Source organism: Drosophila navojoa, chromosome 2 (genome assembly GCF_054131105.1).
Source record: "Drosophila navojoa isolate 15081-1374.11 chromosome 2, UAZ_NAV_1.0, whole genome shotgun sequence".
NCBI lineage: Eukaryota > Metazoa > Arthropoda > Insecta > Diptera > Drosophilidae > Drosophila > Drosophila navojoa.
In genome coordinates, this window is record NC_142890.1 from 23,538,793 (window position 1) to 23,552,823 (window position 14,031).

At 42.7% G+C, this 14,031-nt stretch overlaps 1 protein-coding gene and 1 long non-coding RNA gene across 2 annotated transcripts in view; both read right to left on the reverse strand.

Annotated features, from left to right (window-relative positions):
- The window catches only part of cv-c (RhoGTPase activating protein), a 43,691-nt gene extending 38,946 nt beyond the window's left edge, over window positions 1-4,745 (reverse strand). Inside the window, 2 exon segments of the mRNA XM_089256141.1 lie at window positions 3,414-4,186; window positions 4,188-4,745. Of these exon segments, the coding sequence (XP_089112267.1) occupies window positions 3,414-4,186; window positions 4,188-4,720 (1,306 nt within the window). The 5' untranslated portion in view covers window positions 4,721-4,745.
- Window positions 4,746-11,327: 6,582 nt separating this feature from the next.
- The window catches only part of LOC108659860 (uncharacterized), a 49,564-nt gene continuing 46,860 nt past the window's right edge, over window positions 11,328-14,031 (reverse strand). Inside the window, exon 4 of the long non-coding RNA XR_003980228.2 lies at window positions 11,328-11,580. This is a non-coding gene — a long non-coding RNA (uncharacterized LOC108659860). The remainder of the gene's footprint in view (window positions 11,581-14,031) is intronic.

The following is a 14,031-nucleotide window of genomic DNA, read 5'->3' on the forward strand; positions in this document are numbered from 1 at the left end:
AAAAAAAAAAAAAAAAAAATCGATGTATGTATATACAAAACTTTCTTTAAATCAACATAGCTCACTTGCACTACTTTTTCTTTACATATATTTAGCAACTATTCTAGCTATGTACAGCATGCAGTCTAGGCAGCTCTATATACACACACACACATACATATGTATGTGGATATTGTGGCAATAGTACGAGCTTATCCATTTCATTGTAATACTTCTCTCTCTTTCTCTCTCCCATCGTCTCTCTAGGCACATTTGCTCTACGTGTAGCCCACATGGGTATGCAAATGGGCAAAGGTATCGCCATAAATCGCATTTCAATTCGCATAGGGGCAAAACGTCTGAAGATCAAGTGAACTTTGTTTGTTGGCGTTCGTCAGTTGTTGTTGTTGTCGTTGTTGTTGTCGCCAGCCCCCAATCGAATGCTTCAAGAGAACTCAGGAGGCGATCGACTGGAATGTACTTGTGTACTGACTGTGCGTGTGTGTGTGTGTGTAAGTGAAACGGTTAAGTATTTTTGTTGTTGATTTTAAAGGTTTGATTTTATTTTTGTTTTTATTGCGCATGCGTGCGTTCGATTGGGTTTCTTGATTAAAATGTCGCCGCCACCGTCGCGACTTGGCGACAACAACAACAACAACTACAACTATAGGTAACCGGCAGGCTCAATCTTTGGCTTGGCTGAGCTCTTGGCTGCTGCTGCTGCTGCTGCTGGTCAGCGCTTGGCATTTAAAAATTCTGAATCGCATGCGTTACACAACGACAACGGCAACAACAACAACAACAACAACGACAACGACAACAACAACGACCCGTGGCGAGCTCGTAAATCAGCAACGCAAACGAGTCAGTCAGCCAGGCTGAAGACAGCGACAGTTTGGCTACATTTTATGGGGGTCTGGGCTCTGCCAGCTCAGAGTCAGCTGAAAAGCGTCCACCAATTGATCGTCTTGCGGCGATTGGCAGGCCGCCAGCTCGGCCGGAGCGCAGGCCCACACTGGGCTGCACTTTTCTTCTGCCGTTTTGGCAATATTTCAATTGTGCAACGCTAACGGTACTTTTTGCCATGTGGCATGTGTGACAGTGTGTGTGTGTCTGTGTCTGTGTGTGGGAGGCGCGTTGAAAGTTCATGGGAGGTCTTCCCAGTCACAGTCGCAGGGGCAGTCACAATCGCAGTCACAGCTCCAGTCAGAGAGCAGCCCTCCATATATGTATTGGCGCAGTTGGCCAATTTCTGGCTTTCTCGCTTGCTGTGCGGCATTTAATTAGCACAACTCAACGAACGGAAATAACTGTAGCGGCCTTTGTTCTACTGGCCGTGCTGCCATTAACAATTTTTGTGTCTATATGTATGTATGTATGTATGTATGTATGCATAGGCAAACAAAAGGCAACGGCGAGAAAATGAAATATATTTGTACTTATTTGCTTATTGACTTAAAATAAAATTGTTTGCTGGGTGTGTCTACGCTAAATGGCCACTGTCCGCCGTACATTGTTCATAGCTGGGCGTGTGTGGTTGACTTATTGTTGTTGTTTTCATTTATTTTGTTTGGTTTTGTTTTTATTGCTGATTGATTCTGTGTGCCTGAGGTCACTTGATCGTGATTAATTGCTCAGTGCGAGAGGCGCCTGAAGCGGCAGGGGCTAAACGGGCGAGCGAGGGTCTATCGAGAGATGACTCAAAGCAAATGCAGCTAATGGAGGCCTACCTCAATGCACTTAACAACAACTCTGGCCCGAGTACAGCTGTTAAGTGGGGTGTACAAAGAGTAGCAGTGCGAAAACAAAAAGCAAATAAATAAAGAAATAAAGTAAATAAACGTGAGCACAGCTGCCCAAGAGTCAGGTGAGCTGAGGTGCCCAATGCATTGGGCAGGCTGTCCATTACGATGATGATTACCAATGCCTGAGCGGCTCCAAATGAAAGCCGCTCATTCTGTGTGAGGCTGACGTGCGCGTTCGCTTAGGACAACGCCAGCGTCATTGCGATGATCAGCAGATTGGCGCCTTAAGCCGTCACACGTCAGAGACCGAGGCAGAGCCAGAGTCAGAGTCAGAATCAGTGTCAGCGTCAGCTGGGCTAAGGGCAAGAACTGAGCTTAACTTGGCTGGAGATCGAGCCGGCTTTCAAGCCTCATTTGCCTATCAAAGTGATATAATATGCGTTCATGACGTCGAACGTGCTGTACGTGTTTCCTGCGTGTCTCTGCGAAATTGCCAACTGCCAATTGGCGGCGGGCGGCAGCGCGCCCAAGGCAATGGGCTTTAAGGGGCGTGCCAGTCGACAATTGGTGACAAAGCCCAAATGCGAGGAGTGCTTATGTATTTTCTCTTCTTTTCCTCAAAGGTGCATATGCACGTGCGTCAGTCAGTCAGTCAGGCAACTGCACCCAGCTAGACGATTATCATTTTTTTATGCAACGCGACGCATTTACGACATTTCCAATCGCCGCACAAATGCAGACGCACTAATAAAATAATAAAAAATATTTTTTCTTTTATTATTTTCAAGTGATTTTTCATGAAAAGTTTTTATGCGGCTTTAAGTGACTTTTTATTAAGCATTGCTGCATTTAATTGACTTGTAATAGAGTCGACTTTATGTGCGTCTCTCTCTCTCTCTCTCGCTCTCTTTCTCTTTCTGTGTGTTATGCAAAAGGTGTGTCTATGTGAGTGTGTCAGGCTAACGGAAATCCAAAGCTCAACGTCATGCATAATTCATGACAAAATTGCAGTCAATTTCTTTTGATTTTTTAATGTAAATAAAAGGCAAATAAATGCTGAGGAAATAATATGTGCACGCCCTTCCCAGCTGGCTGGCATTTCGGATTTGTCATTTGCGAATGTTTACTGTCTGCTTGAGTGCTTACCTAAATTTTCAGCAAATGCCGAGCCTTGGCGAGTGACTAACTAAGCTGATTATCACTAAATTATACTTAATTGGTCGCATTTAGCATTTGAAGTAATTGTTCTGCCTGTGATTCAGATGCCAGAGCTGCAGTATCTGATCTTTAATTAATATGATATGGAACGCATTTAGCGCTGTGTTCAATAACAGGAAATGACTGGACAATGAGCTGGCTGACCTTCGTTGTGTTGCCCCTAGGGACACGACATGCGAGAAGGAAAGATAGAGGGAGAGAGAGACTATGGGCGTAAGCTTTGGGATTTGCCATGGTTAGTCTATCCCTCTCTCTCTCTCTCTCTCTGCCTTCTGACCGCTGAGCGCACAAATCAATTAATAACTTATTGTTAGCTATTAACTAGCCTAATGACTGTGTGCTCAGCCTGTGGCCGATTTTCCCACAGCAACAACATTTCCGCCCAGGCACTGGCGACAGTGCCAAAGCTGATTAAGCGCGAGCGAGCGAAAAAAAAAACACCAAACAAAATAAAATAAAAGAAAAACTTACCATTTCCTGCCGCATAGGCGGCGATGCGCTCCCTAACCGAACGTCTGGGCTCGTCGTTGTTGTTGCTGTTGTTGTTGTTGTTGTTGTTGGTGCTGCTGCTGTTAATGTTGCAGCTGTTCGGTTGCAGCATATGCGTCGCAGTCGCCTGCGTTGAGTCATGGCTAGGACTACGCTTCACCATTGTTGTTTTGATCACAGTCTTAAGGCGGCTGGGCGTGGTCGGACGTGCAGCTAGGCTGGGCTTAGGTGTTGTTGTTGGCGGCAATGTTGCTGTTGCTGTCGCTGTCGCCGTCGCTGTTGCAGTTGCTGTCAATGTTGCTTTATCGCTGCACAGCACTTCTGTGGCAGCACCCACAAACTCTTCTGCTGTTGCTGTTGCTGTTGCTGCTGCTGATGTTGGCAGTGTCAACCCACACTCGCTGGCTGTGGCCGTTGCTGCCACGTTCGTTGTTGTTGCTGCTGTCGTAATTGTCATTTTATTCTGCGACGACTTCGGTGAATCAATTTTCGAGTTTTTGTTTTTGTTGTTCGTTTGGGGCACGGCGTCGTCGGGTAATTTACAATAATTACAGCGCGGCTTATTGTAGCCGTTGCTGTTTGTTGTGTTGCTTAGTGTATTTTCCTTATTGCTAAGTTGCAGTTGTTGTTGCTGTTGCTGTTGCGTTTGCTGTTGCTGTTGCTGCTGTTGTTGCTGTTCCAAGCTATTGCTAAGTCTTTGGGTTGGTTGTTGCTGTTGCTGCTGCTCATTGCCACTCTGCTGGCCGTTTGTGAATTGCTGTTGCTGCTGCTAGTTCGCTGCTACGCTTGTTGTTGCTGCTGCTGCTGTTGCTGTTGCTGGTGTCGCCTTTGTAGTCCTGCCGCCATTGTTCGGGCACATTTCGTTGATTCATTAATATCAGCGCCACATTTCCGTCGTGGTCGCTGTTGCTTTTGCCAGAGATCTCAGCGATATCATTTGCCTCATCATCATAATCATTGCAATCGTAATCACTGTCGCAATCTTCGTCGCGTCGCTTATTGCTACTGCTACTGTTGCCGATGCCGTTGCCGTTGTTGCTGCGGCTGGCACGTGGCACATCATCAATATACGTAAAATCGCTATCAACGAATATATTTCTAGCATGCAGCGTGTTCGCCGTCGACTTGAGCTTGGGCTGCTTCAGAGTGTAGCGCCTGCGCTGTGGGCAACAACAGAACTTGATGATGGTGCGCGGCGATGTTGGCGATAGGCCGGGCAATGTTGGCGTCGGCGGCGTTGCGATGTCAGCCCATTTCTCGATCAATGCCAGCTCGCGAGCATTGGACATTGTCGTACAGCCATGGAGTATGATTCTGCAGGGAAGACAGAAGAGGAAAACTTTAAATTAATTGCAAAAACCAATAACACGCGAGTGAGAGAGAGAGAGAGAGAGAGAGAGAGCGAGAACGACAAGGGGCTAAAACAGGGCGCACCAAAAATCAATTAACCACATTTCTCAACGCATCTCAGCTTTTCACCAGAGTTTCCTCATTCCTGCGCCGGCGCTCTCTGCCTTCGCTGAAAGCCGATTCGCTGCGCACATCAGCCTGGCACAGCAGCGCCATCTGTGTGTCATAGCAGCAGTCGCCACGTCTAGACGACAGCAACAGCAGCAGCAGCAGCAACTGTTGCTGTTGCTGTGGCTGTGGCTGCTGCTGCTGCTGTTCCTGTTGGCAGCGGCAATGCCAACATGTTTTAATTGCAAACTGCTTTTTGCGCAACACTTTCGAATGCGGCTTAGAAGTGACCGCCAAATATGTTGCCAGTCCGCAGCAGGCAGTTGGCAGTCAAGAGTGGGGAGTTGCCGGGCAGCAGCAGCAGCAGTTCGGCCACATGTCGATGCATGATTAACTGCCCCGTTAAACTGCCGGTGGCAGCGGCCTGCATCCATTTAATTGCATTCGCTGCGCTGCACAGGCAGCAGCAGCAGCAGCAGCAGTGAAGTATTTGCCCAGAGGGCAGTCAACAGCAGGTAGCAGTGGCAGTGGGCAATGCCATACACCGCCCACCGCCCACCGCGGCTGCCACGCCTGATGCGAGGTTCGAGTCTTGGCTAGCTAGACTACCCTTGGGGTTGACGCTGACCTTTTGTGCCGCGCCGAAAGCTTTTGTGAAAGTGCCTCAGCGCTCAGCAGTTCCTTTCACCAGCGGCTCTTGGCCGTGTTTGGTCCGGCTGTCCGGTCCGGGTCCGTGTGTCCCGGTCTGTGGGGCACGCCTCTTGTCAAATGCTTGACAAATTAATTTCAATTGTTTAATGCACTCGGCTTATCTTTCACTTTATCGATTGCCGAGCGACAGCGAAAATAAATTAACAATAAATAATTTTAATTATTTCATGAAGATGTCAAATTACACACACCCACGCAACGGGGCGAAAGCCTAAAAGCCAAGCACCGCCGCACAGCTCACAACTGTTTGCCATGTGTGTGCCATACCCAGGGCGTACACCCACACCCGCACCCCCGCGTCAGCCCCAGCCATAGCCTCAGCTCCAGTCCCAGTCCCAGCGCCAACCCGTGCTGTTGTGCAGTGCTGCGATCTTTGCCACTAACTGGCGGCTATTTTGAGGCTTTGCACAGCTGCACAGCGCTCTTTGTATTTATTATTATTTTTCCTTTTTTTTTTTTATTTATTAAATTTTTGCCAAGGCTTTTAGCGCGCCTATGGGAATTTGGACAGCTCTAATAGGATTTTGTAAAGTCCGCTGAGCTCAGCCGTTGATGGCAAGCCGCACATGCATAGATTCACACACACACATGCACCCATCTCACACACACACACACACTTACACGCATTTCTATTGATATTCAATGAGCTTAGAGCCTGCAGTGAAACTTGAAATTTCGGCTGTTTGCTGTCTTATTGTGGGGCCCTATTTATAGCCAATGGGTCTCGTATTACATCAAAGTTGAGAAATTACAGATGAAGTTGCCAATGGGCGTGTCAACAGCAATTTGTCGATAAATATAAATATAGAAATATATAAATATATCGTAATAAATGTATTTATATAAAAATATATATTAGTTTAAATATATATTTTATATAGTGATTAAACAACAATTTGTCAATAAATATATTGTGTAATTTATATATTTACGGATATTAATACATAAAACAAAATGCATAAGCTTGTAAAAAATCAAAATTACTTATAAAAATTGTAATAAATTTAGTATTATATTATGTAAAAGTATTAATTATGTAATTTAATAATAATATTCACTTTTAATCAAATATAAAGTAAGAAACTTTAAAATTTATAAATAAAGAAATAAAATTATATATAAAAAAACTAACAAATATTTATATATCTCTAATCTTATTGACAATAAAATGATAATATAATTATATTAAAAAATTAAAAAAAAAAATAAAATTATATGTAATAAAATTAAATATATATATATATATTGTATCATTGTCATATGCAATTTTATTATAAATTAAATATTATAATTATATAATAACATACATATTTTTTATATTTATCCAGATTTTTTATACGTTTAGACTTTATATTTATTTCAATATTAATACGAATAGAGAACTGTGAATATGGAATCATTTTCTTTGTACCACGCACCTTCTATAAGCCCCATTTTAGGCTATCCACTCATAAGAAACATCGTAAAAAGTCAAAAGCATTAAAAACTGAAAGATATACACAAACAAAAACAACAACAACAAGAACAGCAGAAATGCGCTTGCTGCCTCCTTTGCCATATGCTTATGTTCAATAAATCCAAATGCGGCGTATAATCGTATGCTTATATATGATATTGTGATTTATGGCTCCAGGCTGCGATGTTGTTGTTGTTGCTCCTGCTGGAAATTAATATTGAAAAGCTACTAAATCCAGACTTACGCATAAATTAAAACCTAAGTAGGTTGACAGTTGTTGTTGTTGCTGCTGCTGCTGTTGCTTTTTGTACTATTTGTATGCACAGTAAGAATATGAGAAACACCAGCAGCAACAACAACAACAACAAAAACAACAAACATTGAGCACCCTTCTCGCATGCTTAACTCGTAATTTATGGCATCAGAGAGCTAAAAAACATTTTTGCACATTTTGCAATGCATTTCAATGCGTTTTCATTCGTTTGACATCGTAAATACTTATTTGTCAATGCACTTCGAGTGTATAGATATACATATGTATATAAATAAATGTGTATAAAAATACTCAACTACAAAATAGCACAAATAGCATGATTACATGCGCGCATGCGTGGCACGTATGTACCTCCAATGGGGTTGTTTATGAAGTCTAGACGCCAGATTTGGCATACATATAATTATCGCACTATGTGTGTAACAAACTGTGATACATACATATGTATGTATAAATATAACGGTAGCAAAGTTCTATGAACTCGCCCGGAGCAGAGCGCTGTCGGCTCTCTAGCTAATTGAGGAGCACTGCGAGTCGATGGCAGCCGCTTAATGTCAGCTAGTCCGTCACTTTGGCCGGGCCATCGATCAATCAAGCAATCAATAAGTCAATCATATGCATGAGCAGTCAACAAAGCGCATACAAATTGCCGCAATGTCCGCAGCTCTTATAAGTGCATTACATGCAGCAGCTTAAAGTTTCGCTTTTCTGATGCCAGACAGACGGGCAGAGAGTGAGAGTGAGGGGAATACATACACATGTGCACATACATACATATGTGTATATATTTGTGGGTACTTTCGTATATCTATTCGATAGATTTATAAACGCACATTCACATCGAAAAAGCTGTTGGCCAGAGGCGCATTGGCAGGCAATCAAAGCGACAGACATTAACGCTCCAACTGGCAACGACTCCACTCCACTCCACTCCACTCCAGGTTGGCCACGTACATGCCTGCATTGGCCCGTTAATGCTGCCCATTAACCTGTTGACCCCGGCTATTGGCTGGCTGCCTGCTGCATTGCGTGGCCAGCTGGTAATGACTCTCTTTTTATTGCTCTCTCTCTCTCTCTCTCCCTTTCTCTCTCTCTCCCTCTCTCTGGCTTAGCTGAAGTCCTCACGCAAAAATACGCAGAAGCCAAACGCTTTGCGGCCAGCAGCCATTTGCCATTTATAACATGTATTGGCCTAGTGCCGTGGCCTCCCATCAGCTCTACTCGAATTTGTTGCCAATTTGCAGTGCCACAAAGTTGGCAGTTATCTGCTTTGTTGTTTCGTTTACCTCTCTCTCTCTCTTGCTGGTAGTCGCCCAATTAATTTCCGCATTTCCCAGACAAACTTGGCAATTAATTTTGCAGTTTGCATATCTTCAACCTTGTTGCCTGACCTTTTGGCTCAAGTGATTCACGCCAACGCCATTCGCCATTCGAGATCGGACAGCACTGTACGTCAACATCAGCGACAGCATCATTTTGGCCTAACGAGAATGGCCAGGCTCTAAGTCGGCAATTAATCAAAGCGCCTTCAGCCAGGCCACAGACAAATCCTTTTGTATATACATATATCGTTTGTTGGCTCGCCAGCACTCGTGCTCGAATATGGCCAGGCCAACTGACAACGCAAATGGCCAAAATGACAGCGGGCCCGATCCGCGTCATGAGTCAGCCAATGGGCAACGGTAACATGAACATGCGTCGGCTTTTTGGGCGGCATTTCTTCGACCCAAACGCTCGAGCTCGCGCTGTTGCAGTCGCAGTCGCCTGACGGGCCCATGCCAAAGGCCACTGCGAGCGATGCCTGTTTATTGAAATTAACTTTGTTGCTCATTTCAAAGCCAGCAGTGCCAAGAGACAGCAGTTGGCCAGGGCAACGGATACGTGATGCACACGCAAATGCAATATGCATAATCTTAATGTGGTTTTTCCTAACTGCTCAATAGAACCAAAGAGGCAGACAGAGAGAGAGAGACAGAAAGAGAGAGAGAGAGCGAGTGGAAGAGAGGGAGAGAGCGGATGCTCAAACTTCAAATTAATATTCTTATAAAATATCTAGTAACTATAGTAAATATTGGCAATTGTTAACACTGAAGAGCATTGAGTAAAGAATTCAATTTTACAATATATTTAAAACATAGTCTAAATTAAATTCCTGATATAAATTACTAAAGATCTCAATTTGACTATAAATAATAAATTATAATTTACATTTATTATTTAAGACCTAAGATTTACATAAAAATGATTTGCATTCTCTATGTATACAATGTTTGCCAGGCCATTTCACTCAAGCTGGCTATCCTAGCAATTAATGAAGTATAATATCCATCAAATCTCTCGCTAATATACAAATACATACATATATAAAACATTAATCATAAATCTACATATGCATTTATTTATTATACAATATGATATACGGTCATTTGTCAAGTTGGATCAACTTTTGTAGCATGAAAACCCCTTTGATACATATTTTCTTTAACATTTTTTTATAGTTCTAAACAAATGAGAAATTACTTCTTAATTCTTATATAAAGTTAACCTTCAGTTAATCCGGTCCATATTCATTTTTATTTGAAATATTGCCATCCGCTGACATCCCTTGACAAAATTTAACTTTTCAGATTTCGTATTTCATTAATATTTCAAAGCAATATTTATTATATGATATGGCATATCGACCTCAGTCCAAATACAATAACTTAATTAATGTCCGTCAGCTGATTAAACAAGTCTGATTTAAGCCAACTGCTGACATATTGGCTATTGCCTATTGCCAGTGCTGTAGGCGACGCCTACGCCTGCGCTGGGGTCTGCGCCGGCGCCAGCCCAGCGGCGTATTGATTTCACGCTCTCACAGCCAGGGACAAGGACAAGGACGCCTTGTGCAAATACTTGATACAATACTCTCACAATTGACAGCATTAGTGTTGGCTCTTTGACGCGTTTCGATAGCCACTCAACGCGCACTGATTAGTGTTGGAGCCGGAGCTCACCTGCAGCTGTTTGAATTGCTGTTGGTTTTGTGAGGGGAGTTGGGGCTATGGCTGGGACAGTGTGGTGCGTGGTGCGTGGTTGGGTCTTTTGGCAAAGGCCAAGTTAATGAAAATATCATTACAATTTAGCCCAGAGCGTAACAATAAACTGTTGTCTACAGTTTAACGCTCACGTCTGCGCGTGTCCCACTCAGTTTATTGACTCATGAAATATGAGCACTTCTTAGGGTGTGTACGAGTTTATAGCGCACACGGGCTTAGGCTCAACCAGAGGCGAGTCTCTCTTTGAGTTTCGTGCCAAGCGCACATTACTCACCAAAGCTCACACCACACCAAGCACACATCGAGCAGCTCGAATTCTGCGCGTGCGCAGCAACGTTTGCCTCATCTCAGATGCGAGATCGGCTCTCGTCAAGATTAAGCGCAAAAGCTGTGCAATCGCTGAGCGGCTGCTGTCAATTTGACAAATGCTCAGCGCTCAGCGATTGTGACAGTTTTAGCGGATTCGTAATTAAGCATGCGCGCACATGCATAAACAGCATAAATATCCCGGCCAAAGCAAATACAAAGATTGCTGATTTTGGCCAAATGCAAACACTCGCAGCACTCCCGCTGCCGCTGCCGCTGTCATTGCCCCGATATTTCCACAGACTGTCAGGATGACAAATTGCGCACATCGAATGGGCTGCTTGCTAGCATGTCATTTGCGTTGCTGCTGCTGCTGCTGCTGCTAAAGGTAATTAAAATAATGCAGAAAAAGGTGTCAAGGACTCGCGACGTCAGCTGAATTTTAATTTCACATACAAACAGCGAACAGCAGTTGGCAGCTTGGCATTTACACATTTTCACGTATCGATATTACATGGCATCGATACTTTTTGCCCCACTGCATGCATATTGATCGCAATCAATAAATAAATATTATATATTGAGCCGTTGCGACTGCCAAAATAAGGCATAAATCAATCAGCTCGTACTCTTTGGCATGCAAAACTCAATTGACTAAAATTGAAAAGAGAAATGCGCCATAAATTGCCTCTAGTATAGAGCGCGGATCAGCTCAATCAAATGACAGAATATAGAACTTGGCTTACGTATACTCACAATTATGCAGACTCATATATACACATACATATGTATATATGCATGCATATATATAGTCATGTATATACGTTCACACTTATCAGCGCACTTAATCGGACTCTGGATCTGTCCGGACAAAAAGCAGTTCAAAGCATTTGCATAATTTACCTGTAAAGAAACAACGGAAACATAAATTATTTTTTATTTTTTTGGCAAAAACAAAATAATAAAATAAAACAAAAGTACTAGTTTTTTTATTATTATTATTATTTTTTTTTTAATTTTAAATATATATTTTTTAGCTTTAACTATAGCCACACCTTTTGCCATAAATTGTAGACATTTCGCTGTCACACACACACATACACACACACATGTAGTAATTAAATGCACTAAAAAATGATATAAAACTTTTGAATGCAAATGCAATCGGAATTCACGGACTGCGCGCGTCTCTCGAAGACGTGTGCACTGCCGGCAGCTCCATTGACAAATAAATTCGGAATTCGTTTTCCCCCAAAATAAAATAAATATACATATGTATAATGGACGCCCTGTGGGCTGCCCCAGAGCGAGCGGCAGCAAACATAACTCGACATTGGCTTCCTGCACAATGTGCAACATTTTGCTGCACGTCCGGATGTTTACAACAAAATAAACAACACACACACACACAGTCACAGAGACAGAGCTCGCCTTCTCATATCATTTCAGTTCAGTTCAATGCGCACTCAGCTCGCATCAAAATCGATCGATATGCAATGCATAAAACTTGTTACAGTTTCAATTTTGTTTACTTTGCCTGCGCTTTGTGCACTGATCAAAGTCACATGGAAATTTATATTATAACCCCGTTAACAAGTAGACATGTGTAGTAGTTGGGCCGGCATCCAATAATTGGGCGCAATCAATCAGTCGACAAACGAACGATCTGATCTGATCAGATCAATTCAAATTGGAATCGATGCAGCGTTAATCTGCCTCTTGACCCAGTTGACTCTTAGATCTATCGACTAATATCTATACATACATACATATATCTAACTGCACTGCGGCCACAGGTGAATGCACTCGAAGCAATTCGTGAACGTATTTTGTTATTTTGTTTGCTAATGAATTCCACAATGGCATCCCGACGATAGAGGGAAAGACAGAGAGAGAGAGAGAGAGAGACAGAGAGAGATCTGTTTGAAGAGCTTTGCTTATAATTGTTCTCTAAATGATTGGGCGAGGCCCTGCCGTCAGCGTCTGCGGTTGCGCCATGTGGCTTTTGGGTCGCCATAATGAGGTGCCAAAGGTAAATAAGCTGCACAAATATGACCAAACGATATTTTCCTACTCGTCTCAAATCTCCCCCAATCACCTGACATCTGCTGCAGCGTTCTTTAATGAGCTTTCGTCAATCACGCATGTTATGGAAATTCGAATTTGTTATTCCTATTGATGTTTAGTAAAATCAGACTTGAAATGGGTATGTTGAATATATATAGAGAGAAATAATTGTGAAATAAAAGTTGAGTTTCTGAAGAGAAAAAAATGCTATGTTATTTTCTTGAAGATAAATTTAAATAAAATATATTACAACTTAGTCTAATATCCATAAAGATGATAAATATATTTATAAAATATATAAGAACTTAGATAAACAGAAATATGTGGGGTATCTCTTGGTCTAATAACCATAAAGTGTTTGCTCTGTTTATTTTCATACAACTTTGCTTCATGCCTTAAACATAATACTTGTAACAATCCCATCAGAGCTCTACTCTAATTAGATTTTTAAGTGTTTTTCCAGCGCTTTTCTTGTCAAGCTTGAGCCTCAGTTTGTTTTCCCACTGCGGCTGCAGCTCAATCGTCGCCTCGTATGCACCATGCGAGAGGCGAAGACAAACACAGCTGTCGAGGCGACTGGAGCTAGCAATTGTTTAGAAATTTTGTGGCCCCAAAAATGAAAAAAAAAAAAAGAAGAGATATTTCAATAAATACTCGTTTACGAGCCGGCTGGGGCGCACCATTTGGCATGACTGCAAATTGGGAACGCATCAGTCGAAACTCAATTTGTTTGTTTTTTCTATTTCATTATTATTTTTGGTTTTGTTTTTTATTCTGCTTCGTCTTGGGCAAAAGCTCGAGCCGCTGATAGAATTGTAACAACTGTCGCCGCATAAATAAAGCAATTTTGATTTATGCTCCGTTCGGGATTATGAAATCGGCAAGAGAAGCAGTTGCTGAAGTTGCTGCAGTTGCTGCTGCAGTTGCAGAGTCAGAGTCGGAGTCAGAGCCACAGGCACAGGCACAGGCCAAGGAGAACGGGCGAAGCAACGAGTGGTTGCCGTGCCACACGGATTTGCATGTCTAGCGCCAATAATTCTAAGGTGTGCACTCCGATGATATTTGAAGTGGTTGGCGGTGCGCCGAGATGTCGACGTTTGATATGGCGCGAGGCAATACGACTAAAAGCAATCGCAATGGCAATCGCCAATCTCTGGCCCATCCATCGATGTAAATGTGCGTGGAATTGTAAGTTTATTTTTTCTTCTTCTTCAACTTTTTACTTCTTCTCTTTTTTTGCAATTAAAAGAAACCACAGCTGCAATCTGTGAGCATGGCTTTTGTGCA